Here is a 23005-nt window from a genome sequence, read left to right on the forward strand (position 1 = left end):
AATACTGTGTAGTATTGAGCCTCATGAAGGAGAAGGCCTGACTATGAGAGTTATGAAATTTTCAATATTAATCTTACCCGATAATCATGTAGCTGTCAACTCTGTTGCCGACAGAAATCTACGGTCGGGATACGCCAGCGATCGCTATACAGGTGGGGGTGAACACCACAGCGCCATCTGTGGTCAGGTACTCCAGTACTTCTTGTCAACACCACCTCAATTTTTCCTCTGTCGTGCCTCCGGCTAGACCTACATGGATACGCTGTTGATTCTGGAGTTATTGCTCACGATTTGGTGATGTATTTGCTCTAGAGTTTAGCCTTCGCTATTCAGGAAGCTTTATCATTAGCTTAGCAAGTTTTTGGAATTAATTTGATTTAATTTTTTATTTAATTTTGGTGACGAAGAGAGTATGAACTCTCTTTCGCTTTTAATGGCCGACCCTTCCCTTAGATGGAAGTGTTGGTGTCGAAGAGAGTATAGACTCTCTTTCTTAATTTTGCTTAACAAAAGTTATAGATTTATTTTATTTCTCTCCGCCTTTTATAGGCCTCTTCGATTAACTTCCTTTTATTATAAACTTATTAAAATTAATTTTTATATTTGTTTACATTCGACCTTTCCTAATAGTAGGCGGTCTTTTCTTGGAACCGAAGTTAATTAACATTGAGCCCGTCATTTCGTTTTTACCTGTTAACATATACTATTTTAATGTTTTTGAAAGAATTTCTTTGATAGTCTCGTACTGTTTTCAAAGTTGAACTAACGTTTTGTTTTGTCTCTGCAGTTGTTGACGTTCAGAACGTTCAACTTGCGCTCTATCGTTACGATAGAGAGAGAGTATTCACGGTGTCACGTTGCAGTAAGAGTAGAACGATTCTATCGTTTTGTTCATTCTTTCTTAGCTTAAATGGTTTTAATTCTAATAAAGGAACTTTTTATTTGGGAAATCTTTCAGTTTTTTTCCTTTAACAATAATATGTTTTAACGATATATATAATTGGGCTCATCTCTCAGGTTCTAAGTCAAGAGAGAGAGAGAGAGAGAGAGATAGAGACGGAGGGAGAGAGAGGAGGATAAACGTTTCGTTCAAGCGGGTAACGTTGTTATCGTTTTTGCTCTTCTCCCTAGTCTCTTTAGGGGAAGAAGGTAAACGTTTCTAGAGTTTTATTCTTGTTCTCAGGCTTTATGCGGTGAGAGATTTTAAACGTAGTTTATTTGATCTAGTGTTTAGTCTCTTTTCCAGCCACTGAATTATTTATCTTTCATTATGTTTTTCTGTTACATTGTAATACTGTTTTCGCAATTACTAACTTTTAATGAAGGATAGAATTGCGTGTTTCAGGTACAAACCACTTAAAGTTTCGAGTTCAGTGAAATAAGTGCAAACAGAAAATCAAAAGTGATAAAGTGATAAGCGCAAAGTGTTACAGTGTTGCGTTCGAGGGTTCGTCTGTTCGTGCCAGTTGTTCGCCTAGTCTGGGACCTCTTACAAGCTCCCAAGCCAGGGGAGAAGTAACGTCGAAGGACTTATGGGTTCATCAGGCATTGATCGACGAACAGACGTTTCCCTCCGTGGTTTCGGGTGTAACCAACTCACGTAGCCGACGTGATCACCCCACCCACACAAAGACGAGAGAGCCCTTTTATTCCTCGTCTGCGGAAGAGGTTTCTCGCAGAAACCATGGACCAAATCTTGCAGCTTTTAAGTGCAAGTCGGTCCCTTCCGCGCAAGTCCAACTCCTAGGTGGTGCCATTAGCACTGGGTCAGTTCGGACTTGCTGCAGTACGACAACTGCACACCTCCCAGAGAGGCAAGGTGGTATCGCAACAGGCAGTAACTCCGTCTGTTGCCGCACCAGCTGTTTTAGACCCTCAGTCTCAACGGACAGTAGCTCCGTTTGTTGTTGTCTTAAACTCTAGTGGTCTATGCTGCAGACAATGCAGTCTCAGCTTGCGGTGTTGATGCAGGAGTTTCAGGCAGAGAAGGTTAGCACACCTCCTCCTGCGAGCGCTCCTCCACCTCTGCGCAGTCCACCCTGCCAGACGTATGATGTTGAGGCTCCTCCTGCCTCCATGCGTGAGCTGCCGCATTGGGAGTTGCCAGGTACCAGCGCTATGCAGCAACCTCCACTTTCCTTGAGGCAGGAGCCTCATGCTATGCGGCAACCGCCTCAACTCTTGAGGCAAGAGCCTCAACTCTTGAGGCAAGAACCTCAACTCTTGAGGCAAGAGCCTCAACTCTTGAGGCAAGAACCTCAACTCTTGAGGCAAGAGCCTCAACTCTTGAGGCAAGAACCTCAACTCTTGAGGCAAGAGCCTCAACTCTTGAGGCAAAAACCTCAACTCTTGAGGCAAGAACCTCAACTCTTGAGGCAAGAACCTCAACTCTTGAGGCAAGAGCCTCAACTCTTGAGGCAAGAACCTCAACTCTTGAGGCAAGAGCCTCAACTCTTGAGGCAAGAACCTCAACTCTTGAGGCAAGAACCTCAACTCTTGAGGCAAGAACCTCAACTCTTGAGGCAAGAGCCTCAACTCTTGAGGCAAGAACCTCAACTCTTGAGGCAAGAACCTCAACTCTTGAGGCAAGAGCCTCAACTCTTGAGGCAAGAGCCTCTCTCTGCGCAGCCACCTCCTCAACCCTTGAGGCAGACGCAACTCTTGAGGCAGGAACCTCATGCTATGAGGCAGCCGCCTCAACGCATGCAGCAACCGCATTCTTCACAGCATGAGCCTCTCTCTGCGCAGCTACCTCCTCAACCCTTGAGGCAGACGCAACTCTTGAGGCAGGAACCTCACAGGAGCCTCATGCTATGCGGCATCCTCCTCAAACCATGAGGCAGGAGCCTCATGCTATGCGGCATCCTCCTCAACCCATGAGGCAGGAGCCTCATGCTATGCGGCAACCTCCTCTACCCATGAGGCAGCCTCATGCTATGCGGCATCCTCCTCAACCCATGAGGCAGGAGCCTCATGCTATGCGGCATCCTCCTCAACCCATGAGGCAGGAGTCTCATGCTATGAGGAGCCTCATGCTATGCGGCATCCTCCTCAAACCATGAGGCAGGAGCCTCATGCTATACGGCAACCGCCTCAACCCATGAGGCAGGAGCCTCATACTATGCGGCATCCTCCTCAACGCATGCGGCATGAGCCTCATCCCTTGCAGCATGAGCCTCATCCCATGCAGCATGAGCCTCATACCATGCAGCATGAGCCTCATCCCATGCAGCATGAGCCTCATCCCATGCAGCATAAGCCGCACGCCATGCAACATGCTCTGCTTACCTTACAGCATGCTCTACATACAGCATGCTCTGCATACAGCATGCTCTGCATACAGCATGCTCTGCATACCTTACCGCATGCTCCTCAGTCACACATCTTTGGTTGTTGCCAACTCACTAGACTGTCAAGCAGTTTCATAACGTTGCCTTCTAGTCTGCTGCTTTTGCACCAGTGAAACCCTCACTGAGAGAACTTAGCTTTTCTCGGATATGGTTCCTGTAGATGAGAAAGTGCTATTCTCCCTCCTTCTGATATTCCCTTGAGGACTCTGTCATTTGGAGAGGAGCCTTTAGCTGCTTAGCCTCCTATGGACTTTTATTTAAGCATAACATGCTTCCAGGGAGGGTAATGGTTCCACTTCAGTCGCTAACCCCGTCTGTTACCACACCTGCTCCCATAGACCTTGAGCTTTGTTGCAAGACATGCAGTCCAAGCTTAGTCCTTGTTAGAGGATTTTTTGTTTACGGAGTCAGTGTGTCACTGGGAAGACGTTCAACAACCAGCAGAAGTGACTTGTTGTGACGCAGTGCGGCAACCTCAGCAACCCGATAAGGAGTTGTCTGTACGACCCAGACAGTCTAGACAGCTTCGGGTTGTCGCTGTACTTCCTCGCTTCCCCATGGTTGACAGTTCACAGACTGTGCAGCAGTACCATGATCTTGTGTCCGGCTCCGTCAGACGACTAGCTTTTAAGAGCTCCCACAAGTCGTCGCTGTCTGGAGATTCTCAGATGGACTATGGATCTGACCAAGGAACTGGGCCTCCTGGTCAATTTTGAGGAGTCCCAGCTCGTCCCATCCCAGACCATTGTCTACCTGGGTATGGATCTTCAGAGTCGAGCTTTTCGGGCTTTTCCGTCGGCCCCAAGGATCTACTAAGCCCTAGATTGCATCCAGAGCATGCTGAGAAGGAACCGATGCTCAGTCAGGTAGTGGATGAGTCTAACAGGGACACTTTCATCGCTGGCCCTGTTCATCGAGTTAGGGAGACGCCACCTCCGCCCCCTTCAGTATCATCTAGCGGCTCACTGGATAAAGGACATGACGCTAGAGACGATCTCAGTTCCTGTTTCCGAAGAGAGGAGGTCTACTCTCACGTGGTGTAAGAACAGCTTTCTTCTCAAGGAAGTCTACCTTTGGCTGTTCAGAAACCCGACCGCCGTCTCTTCTCTGACGCATCAGACACGGGCTGGGGTGCGACTTTGGACGGACAGGAATGCTCGGGAACATGGAATCAGGAGCTAAGGACACTTCACATCTATTGCAAGGAGCTGTTGGCGGTTCATCTGGCCTTGATAAACTTCAAGTCCCTCCAGCTTAACAAGGTGGTGGAGGTGGACTCTGACAACACCACAGCCTTGGCTTACATCTCCAAGCAGGGAGGGACTCATTCGTGGAAGTTGTTCTAGATCGCAAGGGACCTCCTCATCTGGTTAAAAGATCGAAAGCTCACGCTGGTAACGAGGTTCATTCAGGGCGATATGAATGTCATGGCAGATCGCCTTAGCCGGAAGGGTCAGGTCATCCCCACAGAGTGGACCCTTCACAAGAATGTTTGCAGCAGACTTTGGGCCCTGTGGGGTCAGCCAACCATAGATCTGTTCGCTACCTCGATAACCTAGAGGCTCCCGTTGTATTGTTCTCCGATTCCAGACCCAGCAGCAGTTCACGTGGATGCTTTTCTGCTGGATTGGTCCCATCTCGACCTGTATGCATTCCCGCCGTTCAAGATTGTCAACAGGGTACTTCAGAAGTTCGCCTCTCGCAAAGGGACACGGCTGACGTTGGTTGGCTCCGCTCTGGCCCGCGAGAGAATGGTTCATAGAGGTACTGCAATGGCTGGTCGACATTCCCAGGACTCTTCCTCTAGGAGTGGACCTTCTACGTCTACCTCACGTAAAGAAGGTACATCCAAACCTCCACGCTCTTCGTCTGACTGCCTTCAGACTTTCGAAAGACACTCAAGAGCTAGGGGCTTTTCGAAGGAGGCAGCCAGAGCGATTGCCAGAGCAAGGAGGACATCCACTCTCAGAGTCTATCAGTCTAAAGGGGAAGTCTTCCGAAGCTGGTACAAGGCCAATGCAGTTTCCTCATCCAGTACCACTGTAACCCAGATTGCTGACTTCCTGTTACATCTAAGGAACGTAAGATCCCTTTCAGCTCCTACGATTAAGGGTTACAGAAGTATGTTGGCAGCGGTTTTCCGCCACAGAGGCTTGGATCTTTCCACCAACAAAGATCTACAGGACCTCCTTAGGTCTTTTGAGACCTCAAAGGAACGTCGGTTGTCCACTCCAGGCTGGAATCTAGACGTGGTCCTAAGGTTCCTTATGTCATCAAGATTTGAACCTCTCCAATCAGCCTCTTTTAAGGACCTCACATTAAAAACTCTTTTCCTCGTGTGCTTGACAACAGCTAAAAGAGTAAGTGAGATCCACGCCTTCAGCAGGAACATAGTTTTCACATCTGAAACGGCTACATGTTCCTTGCAGCTCGGTTTTTTGCTAAAACGAGCTTCCTTCACGTCCTTGGCCTAAGTCGTTCGAGATCCCAAGCCTGTCCAACTTGGTGGGGGACGAACTGGAGAGAGTACTTTGCCCAGTTAGAGCTCTTAGGTACTATCTAAAAAGGTCATAACCTTTACGAGGACAATCAGAAGCCTTATGGTGTGCTATCAAGAAGCCTTCTCTTCCAAGGTCTAAGAACTCAGTTTCTTACCTATTCAGGCTCCTGATTAGGGAAGCACATTCTCATCTGAAGGAAGAAGACCTTGCTTTGCTGAAGGTAAGGACACATGAAGTGAGAGCTGTGGCTACTTCAGTGGCCCTCAAACAGAACCGTTCTCTGCAGAGTGTTATGGATGCAACCTATTGGAGAAGCAAGTCAGTGTTCGCATCATTCTATCTCAAAGATGTCCAGTCTCTTTACGAGAACTGCTACACCCTGGGACCATTCGTAGCAACGAATGCAGTAGTAAGCGGGGGCTCAGCCACTACATTCCCATAATCCCATAACCTTTTTAACCTTTCTCTTGAATACTTTTTATGGGTTGTACGGTCGGCTAAGAAGCCTTCCACATCCTTGTTGATTTGGCGGGTGGTCAATTCTTTCTTGAGAAGCGCCGAGGTTAAAGGTTGTGATGAGGTCCTTTAGTATGGGTTGCAGCCCTTTATACTTCAGCACCTAAGAGTCGTTCAGCATCCTAAGAGGACCGCTACGCTCAGTAAGGAAGACGTACTTAATAAAGGCAGAGTAATGGTTCAAGTCGTCTTCCTTACCAGGTACTTATTTATTTTATGTTATTTTTGAATAACTAATAAAATAAAATACGGGATACTTAGCTTCTTTGTTAACATGTATGCTGGTCTCCACCCACCACCCTGGGTGTGAATCAGCTACATGATTATCGGGTAAGATTAATATTGAAAAATGTTATTTTCATTAGTAAAATAAATTTTTGAATATACTTACCCGATAATCATGATTTAATTGACCCACCCTTCCTCCCCATAGAGAACCAGTGGACCGAGGAAAAAATTGAGGTGGTGTTGACAAGAAGTACTGGAGTACCTGACCACAGATGGCGCTGTGGTGTTCACCCCCACCTGTATAGCGATCGCTGGCGTATCCCGACCGTAGATTTCTGTCGGCAACAGAGTTGACAGCTACATGATTATCGGGTAAGTATATTCAAAAATTTATTTTACTAATGAAAATAACATTTTAAGAATAGTAATAACATTGAAATAAATATTTTCTATATAAACTATAAATACTATAACAAAATAAGAGGAAGAGAAACTAGATAGAACAGCGTGCCCGAGTGTACCCTCAAGCAAGAGAACTCTAACCCAAGACAGTGGAAGGCTATGGCACTACCCAAAACTAGAGAACAGTGGTTTGATTTTGGAGTGTCCTTCTAGAAGAGCTGCTTACCATAGCTAAAGAGTCTCTTCTACCCTTACCAAGAGGAAAGTTGCCACTGAACAATTACAGTGCAGTAGTTAACCCCTTGGGTGAGGAAGATACCTGTATAATGACTGATTATCCACCGCTGATCTCAGAATATGCCCTAATACCTTTCTCGCATGGTTTCAAAATCCTTCGGCATATATGGGCTCGCTCCGATAGCCTAGTGCCCTCCCATATTTAGCTGTGCCCCCTTGGTGCCCGCCCACTGACAAACTTCTAGCTACGCCACTGTCAAAGCCAGAACTTTTATACATTTTACCACAGTGATGTTATCCTGATTATTGTTTTAGAAAATGGTCCATGATAGATATGCAAGATCATTGAAACAAGAGTTGAAGCAAGACTTAAGTTAACCCTTGTACCCCCAATGGACGTACTGGTACGTTTCACAAAACTCACCCCTTTACCCCCATGGATGTACTGGTAGGTCCTTGCAAAAAAACTGCTATTTACATTTTTTTTTGCATATTTTTTATATCTTTATGAGAAACTTCAGGCATTTTCCAAAAGAATGAGACCAACCTGACCTCTCTATGACGAAAATTAAGGCTGGTAGAGCAATTTTAAAAATATATATTGCAAAATATGCTTGAAAAAAAAAATGCCTCGGTGTAAAAGGGTTAAAAGAGACATTACCACAGTTCTTTTGGAGGAAAAACCGTGAAGTATATACAAAAATCAATGGTATATTTTTTCATTATTTTTAAAAATTTTCTTATTTTTGTTTTATTATCTTTATGAATTTAAGCTTTGATGATCCTAAGAAATTACTATTTAAAAAAAAACATTCATTAAAATATGAAAACCAAAAATTTGCCATCACAAACCCGAGATGCAAAGATTTACGTACAATATATTCCTTGATATACTAAGGTAGTCATATGTTAATTGTAATAGGGTGAGTGATTACAGTATATTGAAGAGGTCTTTATACTTAGAGAAAGAGACCACAAGAATTTCTTATAAGTAAAAATGAGAAAAACCATTATTTTTTAGAAGAAAAAAGATAAAAAATAATAGGATGTACTGTACTGTATTTGTATAATAAGTCACTATAAATCAAAATTGAAAGCCCAAGCAATTGCTGGTCAATTGCACAACACATCTGCTTCGGTTGATCAAATTGTATTGTGAAAAAGATGAGAAGGAAGTGTGTGTATTATTGTTATTAATATTAGCTTAGCTACAACCCTAGTCGGAAAACCCATTCAATTTTTGCCCGGTGCTAATTTTTGTTCGAAGCAAACTTGAATTGAACTTATGTCTTGTGTAACGAAAAGTTCTAGTTTTAGTGATATGTACTATTTATTTTGTGTTCCCCTCTTTGCAGAATTCCCATCGCTTACGACATTGTTATACGAAGGCAGCACTTCGTAATGTTTGGCAAATGGTGCCTGATTTCGGCTGTCACCATATTGGTGAGTCTTTGATACACATTGTTGTACGGCTTAGGTTATTGCTCTTTTATATAGGTACAATTCCTTGCATATCGTCACCCTCATAAACTAACTGCCTAAGTCATTTTCTCCACTTGTTGGGAAATAGAAAAATACTTCTCATTTCCTAATTCTTTATATCATTGTGTTGAGCTTCAATTAACAAATTCTGATTCACAAATTCTTCCATTAAGAATTTATGAATTGAAGAAGCTCAACACAATGATATAAAGAATTAGGAAATGAGAAGGTTTTTTTTTTTTATTTCCCAACAAGTGGAGAAAATGACTTAGGCAGTTAGTTTATGAGGGTGACGATATGTAAAGTGAATGGTTATACAGCATTTTACAGTAAGGATTATTCTTAGCCCTATTAAATCACTGACTTATCCTTCCAGATTCCTATGATTCAGATCGATTCTCACTACTTCGGCCGATTCGTGGTGGCTCCGCTGAACATCGTCCTCTACAACGTCTTCACCTCCCACGGGCCGGATCTGTACGGGACCGAGCCCTGGACGTTTTACATCATGAACGGAATCTTGAATTTTAACATCATGTTCATCGCTGCGTTGGTGTCCTTGCCTCTCTATGTGAGTTCTCTAGATTTCTTCAAAGCATTTTGTCTTGTTTCGTATGTTGTAAAGATAACAGTTGATGTTTATGTACTATATACTGCTGATGTTGGGACAAAATAGTTTGTTGTACCTCAGATGTTTACTTGTTTGACCTTCTAAATTGTAAATACCAAGTGTTCATCTTCTTTAGTACGGAAAGTCCGCAACTTACAAACTTAATTGATTCCAAGAAGCAGAGATTCTGACGTCACAGCCTTCCAGTAACATAGGCCGGTGTAAACAAACATTTCGTCTTGTGCTCATGAAAGACTCTGTAGTTTTTTTGTAGTTTTGTGTGGTGTCGGGTTGTTTTGTGTTAATTTGTCCATGCAACAAGTCAATAAGTCCACATAGAAGCCCTGAATCAAGAGGAACAACGCTATCCCTTCCAAGGTAAAGCTTAAATGCTCGATAATATTTGGCCATGTCAGGAGTATAGGCTACGATGCAGGAAGTGACGATTATGTTAATACCTCTTTAATACCGTATTGACATTGAAAACATTAACAGATATTTCATATGTAAACTATAAAAAGACTTATGTCAGCCTGTTCAACATAAAAACATTTGCTGTAAGGTTGAACTTTTGATATAGCGATTAAACTACCTGATTATTAGGTCATTTTGATAAATTTTGGCCTGTGGTACAATTTTCAATGGCAAAAGTCAACAATTAGTCTTGTTTCATATTGCAAATGTCATCTTGTTTACTGCGTTACATTTATGATATTGTTTAATACAGTATTTCTTTTGATCTATTTGTATACAGTAGATCTTTTGATACAATATCTGAGGTTTATGATTCCACTTGAATTTGTGTTGTTGTCTCAGAAGGTTTGAAAGTTGAGGACCTTCTGCATAAATCCTACAATCTTTGTTCAAAAATAAGTTGTCATTACTTGAAAAGGTTATGCGTAATGCAAGTTTGTTTTGGTGAGTCATCGCCGCATAAATGTAATAGCGTATGAATCTCCAGTGTCATCGTTATGTATATTTTAGCATACGGTAATACAATACCCCGCCGTACAACGGGAATTGGTTCCGAGAGACCCGACGTAAATTAATTTTCGACGTAGCTCTGGCTTCTACCCTGTAAAGTGACTTACTCTTTTCCTGTACACGTACGTAACACGAAAAATTGCTTGCAAGCTGCTATCATTTTATAAAAACCAGGCACCTACATTAATAGCTTTCCATGTGAAGTACAGTGGAGTACTGTACATTACATCACTTCATTTTTCTTGTTAAACATAGAGATGTACGTAATGTTGCATAAAAAAGTACGGAATCTTTTCTAAACATACTCCTTGTCCCTCATCAGTTCTCTTGTCTCTGTTACCCTTTGCATAGTTAGTGTAGTTAATCATTTCTTTATTTTCCAGGTATTGGTGTCCTACTCCGTGCCGTTGTCCAAAAAAGGCAACGTCCACATCCCAATGTGGCTGAGCCTCTCGCCCTTGTACATTTGGATGACCATCTTCATCCTGCAGCCACACAAAGAAGAAAGATTTCTCTTCCCCATTTATCCTCTGATTGGGCTAGCTGGGGCCATCACCATAGGTGAGATATTCTGTACAGCGTGTTACTTGTTGGTTTATCTGCTGTCGAAACTCCAAGAAGATTCCATGATAGAACACCGCACATTTTTCTTTCAGATTGTTGCCAGAAGCTCGGCTCTCTGTTGCTGACGACGAAGCGGCAGCATTACCTCAATCACACGAGCTGGTTTGCACTCGGCGTGGTTATCTTCACGTCGGTTGTCAGCGTGTCTCGGATTGTCGGGCAGTATAAAGGTCAGTTAGGAAGCTATATATTATCCTTTTGAATCCTTTTGTAAGTTATGTATTTATGTAAAAGAGTAAATAAATGAAATTAAGAAAGAGATTTATTTGTCCATACACGTATACAAACCATTGGCTTTTAAACGCCAACCCCTCGCCAGCTGATTTTAAACTCAAGGCTCGAGCCCCTTTTTATGGAGGTTTTACGTAACTTATCATAATATAAAAACTATACCGTAAAAGACTTTACAGAATTTATTGTCGTACAGAAGAGTAAATGTCCTTTCCCTAGATATATAATGTTACATATTATTTTTAAATTTTCATATACAGTATGAAAATAAATGTAAATAATAAGATAAGGTGAAAAAGGGTAATTACAGGATGTAAAATTTGTCCAATGGCAGCAAAGGAATTTCTCTTAGTTGACCATATCCATTGGGAAGTTGTTGACGAAGGGCACGATCGCATAGGAAGGCCTTTTGCTCAGTTCCTTCAGAATTGTCGTAGGAATGCTTCATGCTCTTGGTGACTAAAGTTCTTCAGTTATTTCAAAGCTCCTCTTTCATTCCTTAGGTGTTCACATTCATGTCCACCTCAGTTCTAATCTTAGTCCTCTTGGAATGTATCTAAGAGTCTTATCAGGATAAATCGAGGCCATCCCTCAATCCCTTTACGATCAGCGAAGTCTGATCCCTCTCCCAAATAAAGAATGAATACTTGGTTATGCTTTTCGAATGGGATTGTCAATGTACTCGTATTAGCAAACTCTGAGAAGAAGCACATCTGATCGTGATTAGTAGGAACTTCTGAACCACTCATTGTAGCAAATGAAAATGTTTAGAGAAGATTAAATTGGTTTTATCTTTTTTCTGGCTCTTCCAGTTCATCCTTCCCCTACTTCCTCTTCCTCAGACCCTTTATTTTGCAGCAGTTCTCAGAGACTGACAGATATCACTCACTGGCCGTTACCTAAGAGCTTGGTCAGGTCAAGCCGTAAGCCAAGTAGGAATTCCTTGGCCCATAAGGAGCTGATCTTCCTCTTTCAGGGGGATTTTCAATCCTTGCCTTTACCCAGTAATTCTGTAGTTGGCCAAACAATTGTGAGCCTGATGTGACTCTTGGCTCCTTAAGATTCAGGTGAAGGCGAGACTTTTTACACGTCTTACTCGCGTCTGCCGGTATTGGGAGTCACTACCATTAGAGAATCGCTCCTCCATGAGGAGGGAGTAACAGAGCTCTGCCACCGAGTGATTCCTTCTCCTCCCACTTCAGATACTACAGGCAGGATGAACGAACTAAAGCATCGTCATTTCAACAGCTTTGCATTTCAAGGTGCCTGTATAACCCTCGGTTAATCTAAGGGGTAAGTAGTAGGCCACTGATGGAAGATGCAAAATCCTGATATGTGGTCCTCTTCGTGAAATACTGTGTGAACCTCATGTTCTTTAAGCTCTAATGTAGGTTCCCAGAGACTTTCCATGCTGGATGTTGTAGAGAATTTGTCTCCCCAAGCAAAGGTATTTTCATATCACGGACTAACGCTCTTGCCTCTGCTAGAGAAGCTCCTTGGTAGAGTTTAGATACGTCCTAGCCATAGGAACAACCCATGCTTAAAGGAAGCTTCGATCAGTCTCACCTACCTAAGAACTTGGCCCTTCGGTCGGTTGGGCCTTTTCCTCTTGATACCTGAGGAGGACATTGTAAGGTCTGTGAGTTAAGAGTGTCTCTCTCTACTCTGCTGTGGCAAGAAGTAGATGTGCAGGTTCTGTTATGTTGATTACAGAAGGAATGATGTTCAGGACTTTCCTAGTAAGAGAACCAAAACCAAGTTCCTGCTTGAACTTATCCTTTCTACAAACATTTGACTGAGAGGCCTGAGGTGCTGAAGAGCCTAGGCTGTGCTGTATTGCAGGATTCGACGTCCCTCTTGAGTGTCACAGCCCTCTTTAACACCAAGCTGGTCATGAAGGAAGAGCCCTGTCACTGTTCCTTCTAGTTCTGTGAGTTTTCTGACAATAGAAGCACCTGAGTTCATTGCAGTCTTCTTGAGAGTATTAAAAAACCGTCACCCTGTTACCTTTAGGTTGTTGCCAGCATACCTCAAAATCTTCTTCCTTGGGTCCTAAAGAGCTGCTCAGTAGTAGTATAATCGTACAAGCTCCCATATGGGACGAGTTCGCATCGCATCCTAGGTAACACCAGCACGAGTCTCGAGGAAAGGTGGAATGATTTGCCTTCATTCGGTGCTTGTTCTGCTTTCCTTCCATGAAGCAACCCCTTTGAGTACTGTAGTACGACCGATGTTGGTGGTCAGTTAGGCAATGGAATGCCCTTCTAGCAGACTACTCTTTGCTTAGAAGTAAATCTTTCATCTGCCTTATAATAGGAAGGATGGGTTGGTGTATTCCGTACGGATGCTATATACCTCATAGAGAAATAACTGTTTTTGTATCTGGTACCAGCTTCCTTTGTTGGGCAAGTAGTGGCTGATGCACTAACAAGTGTTAGGAGGTTGTTGGAGTCCCCTTCCTAGCCCCCGGACCGGATCAGGAAGGATTGCTTGTCCAGGGAAGAAAAGAACCTTCATATCTGGTTCTGGGGGACTGAATCCCACAGAAGGAGGAGTCACCTCTTTAAAGGACGATATTGTGTATACATTCAGGAACAGAAATCACACATTTATAAAAGACCCAGGTTTGTGTGGTTAGGAAAAATAAAAATCACTTTAAAAACTAAAGTTGAATGTTTATTCTATGGGTGCTTCTTTGACACATTTTATAAAAGATTATATAAAAGCAAAGTTGAATATGCAATGATTTTGAAATATCAGTTCTCCATACAATTTGAGGTGTCTCCTGCAAATAATCTGATATGTTATTAACTCATTTTGACTTGGCCTCTGATATGAATCCAAAGTTTTTATTTTTATTTTACCGTTATCGTCATCGCCACAAGTTTAACACAGTTTACCTTTATTCATGATAGTTACAACACTATGCTAATATAGCATTTTCTGAGTTCATGTATCTGATTTCACGCTTAGGTTGTGACAAGGAATGTGTAGCCATTATTAGCCCATTCCCATTTCTCACCAGAGAAACCTTGTGGGAGCTGATCATACCATGAATTTACTTATCCATTATTACAAGTATTCATCCCTGTGTATATGCTAATCAGGTTGTCGAATGCCATAAGCATTTCAGTTTTAATTCATGTTTTGATGTGCTGTTAATGTCGTCGTCGTCGGCGCCCACTCGTGTCCGAGTATTGGGTTCTGTCGTTAGCCATCAGCCTCCTATCAGAAGAAGGGTGGAGGAAACGACAGAATGCCAGTAGCTGGGTATATTGTTTTGGGTGGTCGTGGCTTTGCAACGGCCACGCACACACACTTGGCCCACATCGTTTTCACCGCAGCTCAAGACATATGAGACAGGCGGCTTCTCCGATGTTGGTTGCATCAGGCTGCCGGGTTCTTGTTATGTCAAGGCCCGCCTTGTTGCCTGCCCGACAGGCATTGCCCTCTTCCGCCGGCGCTGGGAAGCTCTGCCGTTGGGGTCTTGTTTGGTTTGGTTTGGTTTGATTTTGCAGTTTTCCTTCTCCTAGCCTTTGCCTATCTGATATATCTCTGACAATACATTTGACTTTAACTTTAACAAGGAAATTGTATAAACTTTAAAAATTATAGAAAAGTCAACATTAATTATCTTGTAAATTAAAGGTAAAAAGTCTAAAATCATTTTTAGACTTTAGGCTGTTAATGTAGATTATCCCTTTTACCCCCAAAGGACGTACTGGTACGTTTCACAAAACTCATCCCTTTACCCCCATGGACGTACCGGTACGTCCTTGCAAAAAACTGCTTTTTACATTTTTTTTTTTTTTTGCATATTTTTGATAATTTTTTGAGAAACTTCAGGCATTTTCCAAGAGAATGAGACCAACCTGACCTCTCTATGACAAAAATTAAGGCTGTTAGAGCAATTTAAAAAAAAATATACTGAAAAAAGTGCTTGGAAAAAAAATAACCGCTGGGGGTTAAGGGTTGGAAATTTCCAAATAGCCTGGGGGTAAAAGGGTTAAATTAAATGGAATAGTTTTCATATTTCCTTTTTTATTCATAAATGTACTGTATTTCCAAGGACCACAATTTCATGACCTTTTTGTTTCCAGCGTACCATGCTCCCTTTGAAATATTCATGGAGCTGAACAGACTCTCGGTAGAGCAGAATCTTCCGCTCGACCGTCCCATCAACCTGTGCGTAGGAAAGGAGTGGTACAGATACCCCTCGTCTTTCTTCCTTCCCGGCTTGAAGTAAGTGGTGCCAGTTGTTATATTCTTGTTCGTATCTACTTTGCGGGAAAACCAGATGCAGTAAGTATGAATTCATAATGAAATGCAACCAGTTATATCTAGGGAAACACAAGCCATATCTGTCGTTTTGCGTTTTTTCCTCTTCAGTGATGTTTAGAAAAGTATTATACACTTGTATTTTAAAGAGTTGTTTCAGGTTTACGACAACAAAGGCTTTTAACCCTTTTACCCCCAAAGGACGTACTGGTACGTTTCACAAAACTCATCCCTTTACCCCCATGGACGTACCGGTACGTCCTTGCATAAAACTGCTATTTACATTTTTTTTTGCATATTTTTGATAATATTTTGAGATTCTTCAGGCATTTTCCAAAAGAATGAGACCAACCTGACCTCTCTATGATGAAAATTAAGGCTGGTAGAGCAATTTAAAAGATATATACTGCTAAATGTGCTTGAAAAAAATAACCCCTTGGGGGTTAAGGGTTGGAAAGTTCCAAATAGCCTGGGGGTAAAAGGGATGAGATTGTATTTCGAAAAGTATACTGTGCTTTCAATTCTAAATTCTTTTTGCAATTTATTTCTGTATTTCATCCTTGACAGCCAAAAGTGCATTAGTATCATTGTCGTATGCGCATCATACAAGTGCGTAATTTCTTTGTCGTTTGCGTTATTCCAGCTGGAACCTGCAATTCATAGAGAGCGAGTTTCGAGGCCAGCTGCCGAAGCCCTATTCGCAGGACATAAACGGGACCGTTCTAATTCCGCAGGATATGAATGACATGAACAGAGAAGAGGTCTCCAGATATGTAAGTACCTCGCTTGTTTTATTGTGCGTATAAATAAGGATCCTGTACTTTAATACCCTTGAAAATGTCCTCGCTACATATAGTCAATCCTTGTCAGCTTTCTATGCAAAGGTGCCATTTGGGTAATTATATGTCTGTGCTGTGTGCGGATAGTACCAGTTTGTAGTCCCAGTAACCAGGCCATGGTATTAGTTCTTGTTTGTTCCCTTACTAAGAAACCTTCCGTTATTTGTGCTGATGCCGATGAAAGAATATTCCCCATATAAATAAATCCGGGTTTGTATTAGGGAAAAATTAAAAAAAATACAAATTATCTCCAAATTTGTCATATTTTAATTGATTATTATAGATTTTTGGCGTTAATTCAAGCATGATAATGAGATTCTTAACCTGGAAATTAGGGAATTAGTGTAGTTTCTTTTGACAATAATATTTATCATCAAATGGATAAAAAAAAAAAATATATATAAACCTGTTTCTCATTTCTTCAATCTCGCTGCATCACATCCACCATGGTGAAGAGTGAGCAAGAAGGTCGATCGTTTCTAGTTAATCTAAAGCGCCCCTAAACAGTCACACTCAGTTTTCACCTGCTCCCTATCTTAGAGACATTCAGAATAAGAATAATTGACTTGTATGTAAAGGTGTTTCACTACGTAACAGTTATTCTATAAGACTTGAATGAATGGATTTGTGGAATACAGTACTGTAAGTATCCTGTGTGAATACAGGGTGTGTTCCAGGAGTTGGTTTATCAGTTTAGTAGCTTCGAAGTCCAAGGTGATTAATGTAGACTCCTAACGCCTCCCAACCCTCCCCTGTCTGACAATTGTCTCCATTCAGCTTATCTAACGACTGTAACACTATTCAACAATCATAAATATGCAGGAAAAATTCAACAAAATAGAATACCTTAAAAAAAAAAAGTTATTAGCCTACCTTCGCTAACGAAGTTGGAAGGAGGTTATGTTTGTGCATTTGTTTGTGAACAGCTTCCCGGCCTTAATTTTAATCATTTAGTAATGAAACTTGCACGGATTAACTGTTATATAAAAAGCTGGAAAGGATTAAATTTTGGAAGGTCAAGGTCTCGGTCAAGCAAAATGTCCAATTCACGTAATCAGCCATAAGTTTGGACGTCATTGTCACAGAGACTTCAAACTTGGTTCATATTTGAGTGTATGAAAATCCATGCCAATTGATACATGCTAAGGTCAAAGGTCAAGAAATAAGTTGTCGCTGTGGTGGTCTGTGCTCTATTGAGTGCCCCTCCTGTTTGATTTTGATTCAAACCTTTTTATATCTATTTCACGCGTAGGTTTTTCCCTTGGAAAATCTGTGTCTAGGAGACTCATTGTACGTTTTCCTTTGGTCTCTTTTCAGGTCAATATATCGTCTTGTCAGTTCCTGATGGACTTGGACAGAGAAGAGGAGACGCCCCGCGAGCCGCGTTACTCGAAGCAGTCGTCTGATTGGACCGTCTTGCACACGGTCCCTTTTATGGATGCAGCCAGGTGCGGGGTTATTTTGTACGCTTTGAGCTGAGAACTATTGTCTTTTGATTCAATGTGTAATACAAGAGGGAGAAATAAAAAGTATTATTAACCCTTTTACCCCCAGGCTATTTGGAAATTTCCAACCCTTAACCCCCAGGGGTTATTTTTTATTTAAGCACATTTTGCAGTATATTTTCTTTAAATTGCTCTAACAGCCTTAATTTTTGTCATAGAGAGGTCAGGTTGGTCTCATTCTCTTGGAAAATGCCTGAATTTTCTCAAAAAAATTATCAAAGAAATAAAAAAAAAAAATTGTAAATAGCATTTTTTTGCAATGACATACCGGTACGTCCATGGGGGTAAAGGGATGTGTTTTGTGAAACGTACCAGTACGTCCTTTGGGGGTAAAAGGGTTAATTTCTTTCACTTGACGAAGAGGTAAATCTTCGGTCCTACGAAGATCTGATTGAATTGGAACAGCCAGATCATTTGAAGGAAATTAAATTTATTTTTACTTCCGTTTTTTTTTTTCCAAAGTCTCACAAACTCTTCAGAGCCTTCTACATCTTAATTTCTACATCCGTTATTCTCTTTTCAGGTCTCACAAGCTCTTCAGGGCCTTTTACGTCCCCTTCCTGACGGAGTTGAACTGCCACTACGCGAACTACACGCTGATGCAGTCCACCAAGTGGAAACCAAAGAGTCGTTACCCCCGGCCGCTTATAGTACCTGTTGATTTTTTTAATTTGTTGTGAAATTAAACGCTAATATATTTACAGTATTATTTTATAGTGTGGATGAGATTTTATTTTATGTAGGCATTCCATTGTTATATTGACAGGCGGTAGTACTTCTTAATGCTTACAAATGTAGCCTTTTTATGATAACCTGTTATTCCTGGTTTTCCTTAAATTTATGGCCGTGGGAACGAAGAACGCCGAGGTCTGCAGGATCCGATAAGAGAGATTTAGTCATTCGAGTGACGTGTTCGTAGGTGCGAGCGGCTCTAGACATAGTACCGTCGTTGAAACCCGGAGGTATTTCCGACGTCAAACTGCTGTACCTTCTGGGCTCATGATTTTAAATAATCCTGATAATTTCCTTTTGCTTTTATGCCAAACTTTGTTTTATGTATCTGAAATACTAAATTTACCTTTGGTGTGTGTTGTAACACATCGCTTATGTTTCTTACGGCTTATTATCTCTAGTAGGCCTTTCGTCAGCTCGTTGCTAATAATGAATTACCGTTTTCATTGTCAAAATTGTCTGTAAAAGTTAGTAAAAGAAACTCTATCCCTCTTAGTAGCATCTTCCAAATTCTCACAAACATTTTTTGAAGGCACTGGTAAACATTTCCTTCTCTTATGAATAAAAGGTATTCATAGAAATTAGGTGTATCAGGGCCGTTCAATCCTTTAAACACCCCCCCCCCCCCCCCCCCCCCGCCTAAATAAAGCCTCAAGCCCTTTTTCATGGGACGTTTTACTCAACTCTTCTTAGCACAAAAGCTGTTATTGCTAAGAATTTAAAATGAATTTGTTGGACAGCTTAATAGATTTTCCTTTCCATTGGTTTATAGGTTTGCTTGTTTTATAGAAATTTTTATACAGTGAGCCCTCGTTTATCCCGGTAGATAGGTTCCAGACCCGACCGCGAAGTAGTGACACCATATTTACGTATTTATTTAACATGTATATTCAGACTTTTAAAACCTTCCTTTGTACGTAGTACTGTTAACAAACTACCCTTTAATGTACAGAACACTTAATGCATGTACTACAGTACCCTAAACTAAAACAGGCACAAATATTAAAGGCGATTTTATATCATGCGTTTCCTAAACACGCCAAAAAGCACGATAAAAAATGGCAACCAATGTTTTGTTTACGTTTATCTCTGATCATAATGAAGAACGAAACGCATTTACACTTCTGTGTATAGGTTAGTTTTTGCATCGATTATATTGATTATTCAGTACAGTATGTTGATTTTGTTATTACCAATGTTTTACTTAATTTTTCTTAGGACTTCCAAATGAAATGTTTTTCTTTATGACGCCGCCTGAAACAACGGCGTCATAAAGTACGCTCAGTAAACAACCACGCTCAGTAAACAAACGAAGGCATTTAACGCGCATTATGAAAGTGATAAATAATGATTTGTTCCGTAACCGAAATACAAACCACGCTATTTACATTGGGTTTACCTTTTAGCGCAGCTGAAATGACGAGCCAATAGTTTTAACGAGGGTTAATTACCCCCGCGCTAGTTAGCGGGGGGGGTAGGGGAAGGGTAGCTAGCTACCCCTCCCCCCCCCACACACCGGTGACTTGCTTCACTTCACTTTTGGCTCGGCGGTGATCAGACGTGTCTGTTCATCGTCCTCGTGACAGCCTTTAATTTTTCTGCTTTTTCTTTCTACAGCGTGTGTGTTGGTTGGAAGTTGACCTTCATTATTGTTATTTTACAATGCGTACATGCCCTGGTGTTGCCGGTCGTCCTTGTGGGACCGTTATGTCGGACGTAACTACGGACCCTCACACCCTTTTCCCTCAATGTCGGGGCCGACGGTGTGACCAGGAGAACATGTGCTGTGAGTGCGGGGAGTGGTCTGCCTCCCAGTGGGAGAGGTTTGGCCGCCGGCGTAAGAAGAAGTCCAGGAGAGACCGTTCTCCTTCGGGGTTTGCCTTGAAGGAGGAAGGTTCTCGGGATTCTTCTTCCGCCGCCCAAACCTCCTCCGAAGCTCCCCCTCGTCCGGCTCCTAAGGAGAGTCGGCCGAGTGGTAGCGCAGGCCCTAGTTCTGTTTCCCGACCTTGGGTGGGGGGAGAGGGCGTCACCTCCCATAAGCGAGGCGGTTCCCCTTCCTCCTCCGGGGGAGGTTATTGATAATGCTTTAACTAATGATGATCTCTTGCAGATTTGGTCGTCCCTGGGGCTTAAGGGCTTGCCCTCCAGGGTCGCCTTTATTGACCTTGTCTCGTTTGGGGCCGCTGTTAAGCAGTCGCCGGCGGTAGCAGAGGTAGACCCTCTGTCTATCGTCGACGTCATGGTGGCAGAGGCCTCCGACGTGGCTGGGCAATCCTCCGCAGGTGCTGTTGAGGAGGATGGTGCTGAGGGCTCTCCACCCCCTTCTGTACATCCTTCGAAGGGGGAAGTGAGTCCTTCGGTCTCTGCTGCTGCTCAGCTTCCTTCTAAGGGAAGTTCTTTGACTGAGACTCCCCTTCGGAGGACCGATGGTCCCAACGATCTTCCCCGAGGCCGCCTCCACCGTAAGGCTCACCGTCCGCTACGTCGCAAGGGCCTCCCTTTCCCTTATAAGGGGGTTAAGAGGCGCCTTTTTGGATCTTCTTCCTCCGAAGGGGACTCTCCTCGTCAGCCTCAACCTACAGCTCCGTCTCCCTTGGACCTCTCTGCAGACCGTTCACCATCTCCTGCCAGATCTTCACCTTCTGGGGAACTCGTCACCCGACGGGCAACGGTCCCTTCTGGGCAAAGGGATTCTTCCCTTCCACGAGCAGTGCTAGCACACAGGCACTCTCCTGCTCGTCAGCGCTCTCCTGCTCGTCAGCGCTCTCCTGCTCGTCAAGACTCTCCTGCTCGTCGGCGCTCTCCTGATGTTTGCCCTCCTCGCCAGCGCTCTCCTGCTCGTCAGCTCTCTTCTGAGCGTCAGCGCTCATTTGAGGATCATCGCCCTGCGGTCTCTGACCATCCTACAGTTCCTGCTGAGCTCCCTGCTCACCATCAGTCTTCTGATCCTGTGGCTACGCAACAACGTTCAGCGCGTGTGTCAAAAGCACATGGTCGCCAACGCCCCAGCGATCTTCCTGTTCCTGCTTGTGAACGCGCCGCGCCACCTGTCCCTTCACAGGATCTCACGCGTCGACCTCCTGCTCGCCAGCGATCTCCTGCTCGCCAGCGATCACCTACGCGCCAGCGATCACCTGCTCGCCAGCGTTCACCTGCTCGCCAGCGTGCACAGGCGATTTTAGTATCGCCTATTCGCCAGCGTTCTCCCAAGCGTCAACGATCGCCTACGCGCCAGCGTTCACCTGCTCGTCAGCGCGCACAGGCGATTTTGGTATCGCCTATTCACCAGCGTTCTACGCGTCAGCAATCACCTGTTTCTCGGCGATCTCAGAACCGCCCGCGTGTGTTACAGCCTGCGCGCCAACGTTCTCCAACGCTTCGTCAGCCAGAGGTTCTGAAGGGACATGGTTCGCCAGCTACTAGCTCGCCATCGCGCGATCGCTCACCGGCGCATGCTGCTCGCTATCGCTCGCCAACGCGCCATCGCCTACCTGCGCGTCAGCGCTCACCAGCTCATCACCGATCGCCTGTTGATCCACGTCGCCAGCAATCTTCCTCACCCACGCGGCAGTGCGTTTCCTCGCCATCGCGCCAACGCTTGCGCTCGCCGCCTCGGACACGTGTTCATTCACCTGCCCACCCTCGCTCCCGCGCGACCGCTCGCCTGCGCGCCCGCGTGATCGCTCGCCCACGCTTCCGCGCGACCATTCGCCCTCGCGCGACCATCGTTCGCAGCGAATTCCGCATCCGGTGGTAGCAGCAGGAACGTGTGTTCCTAGACAACGCTCGGGATCGCCTCCACCCAAACACAAGTTGGTAGTGCAGGACAAGGATACTACTGAGGAGAGGTTAGTACATCATTCTTCCCCACCTTCTTTTCAGGCAGGTACTGTGGTGTCCACTCCAAAGGATCGCCCGATCCCTTTCCCTTTAGCGAGGATTTCGGACTCTGTGTCCTTGGAGCAACAGACTTGGTTTGGTCCTCTGGTGCGGGCGTTAGTGAGGGTTATGAAACCAGCACTCGCCGACCAGGGTAACAAACCAACCGCTGGCTCTCCTACGCTGAAGAGAAAGAGAGGAGTGGACTTCGTGGTGACTTCCCCCATGGCGAAGTTGGTTCCCAAGAGGTCGGTCGTGAAGGCCCCTTCTCCTGCTCGAGTGCTTTCTCCTTCTCCCATTAACGAGGCCTTTCTGTCCTCAGGTGAGTCCAGTGGGGCGGTAGTCTTCCCCTCGGCACCAAGGGGGGAGACTTCGCTTCATGGAGGAGAATCATCTCGTGAGGAAGGGGCCCCTCGAATCTCTTTGTTGGGATCCTGTATCCCTCCCAGGAGGGAATCCAAGGACTCCAAGACCGTCCCAAAATCCTCTTCAAGGATTCGCCAGGAACCCACGACTACTCGGGGGAATGTCCACATTTTACCCCAGGATGAGATCCCTGGGGCAGGAGACTTAGCTGCCAGCCCGCAGGGAGGAGAACAGCAGGAAT

The 23005-nt window shown here is 43.9% G+C and overlaps 1 protein-coding gene across 1 annotated transcript in view; it reads left to right on the top strand.

Moving 5' to 3' along the window:
• LOC137618788 (alpha-1,2-mannosyltransferase ALG9-like) overlaps nt 1–18488 on the top strand; it is a 71488-nt gene extending 53000 nt beyond the window's left edge. The window contains exons 10-13 of the mRNA XM_068348983.1: nt 15266–15407; nt 16087–16216; nt 17600–17730; nt 18311–18488. Of these exons, the coding sequence (XP_068205084.1) occupies nt 15266–15407; nt 16087–16216; nt 17600–17730; nt 18311–18467 (560 nt within the window). The 3' untranslated portion in view covers nt 18468–18488. The remainder of the gene's footprint in view (nt 1–15265; nt 15408–16086; nt 16217–17599; nt 17731–18310) is intronic.
• The last annotated feature ends 4517 nt before the right edge of the window (nt 18489–23005 follow it).

Source organism: Palaemon carinicauda, chromosome 25 (genome assembly GCF_036898095.1).
Source record: "Palaemon carinicauda isolate YSFRI2023 chromosome 25, ASM3689809v2, whole genome shotgun sequence".
NCBI lineage: Eukaryota > Metazoa > Arthropoda > Malacostraca > Decapoda > Palaemonidae > Palaemon > Palaemon carinicauda.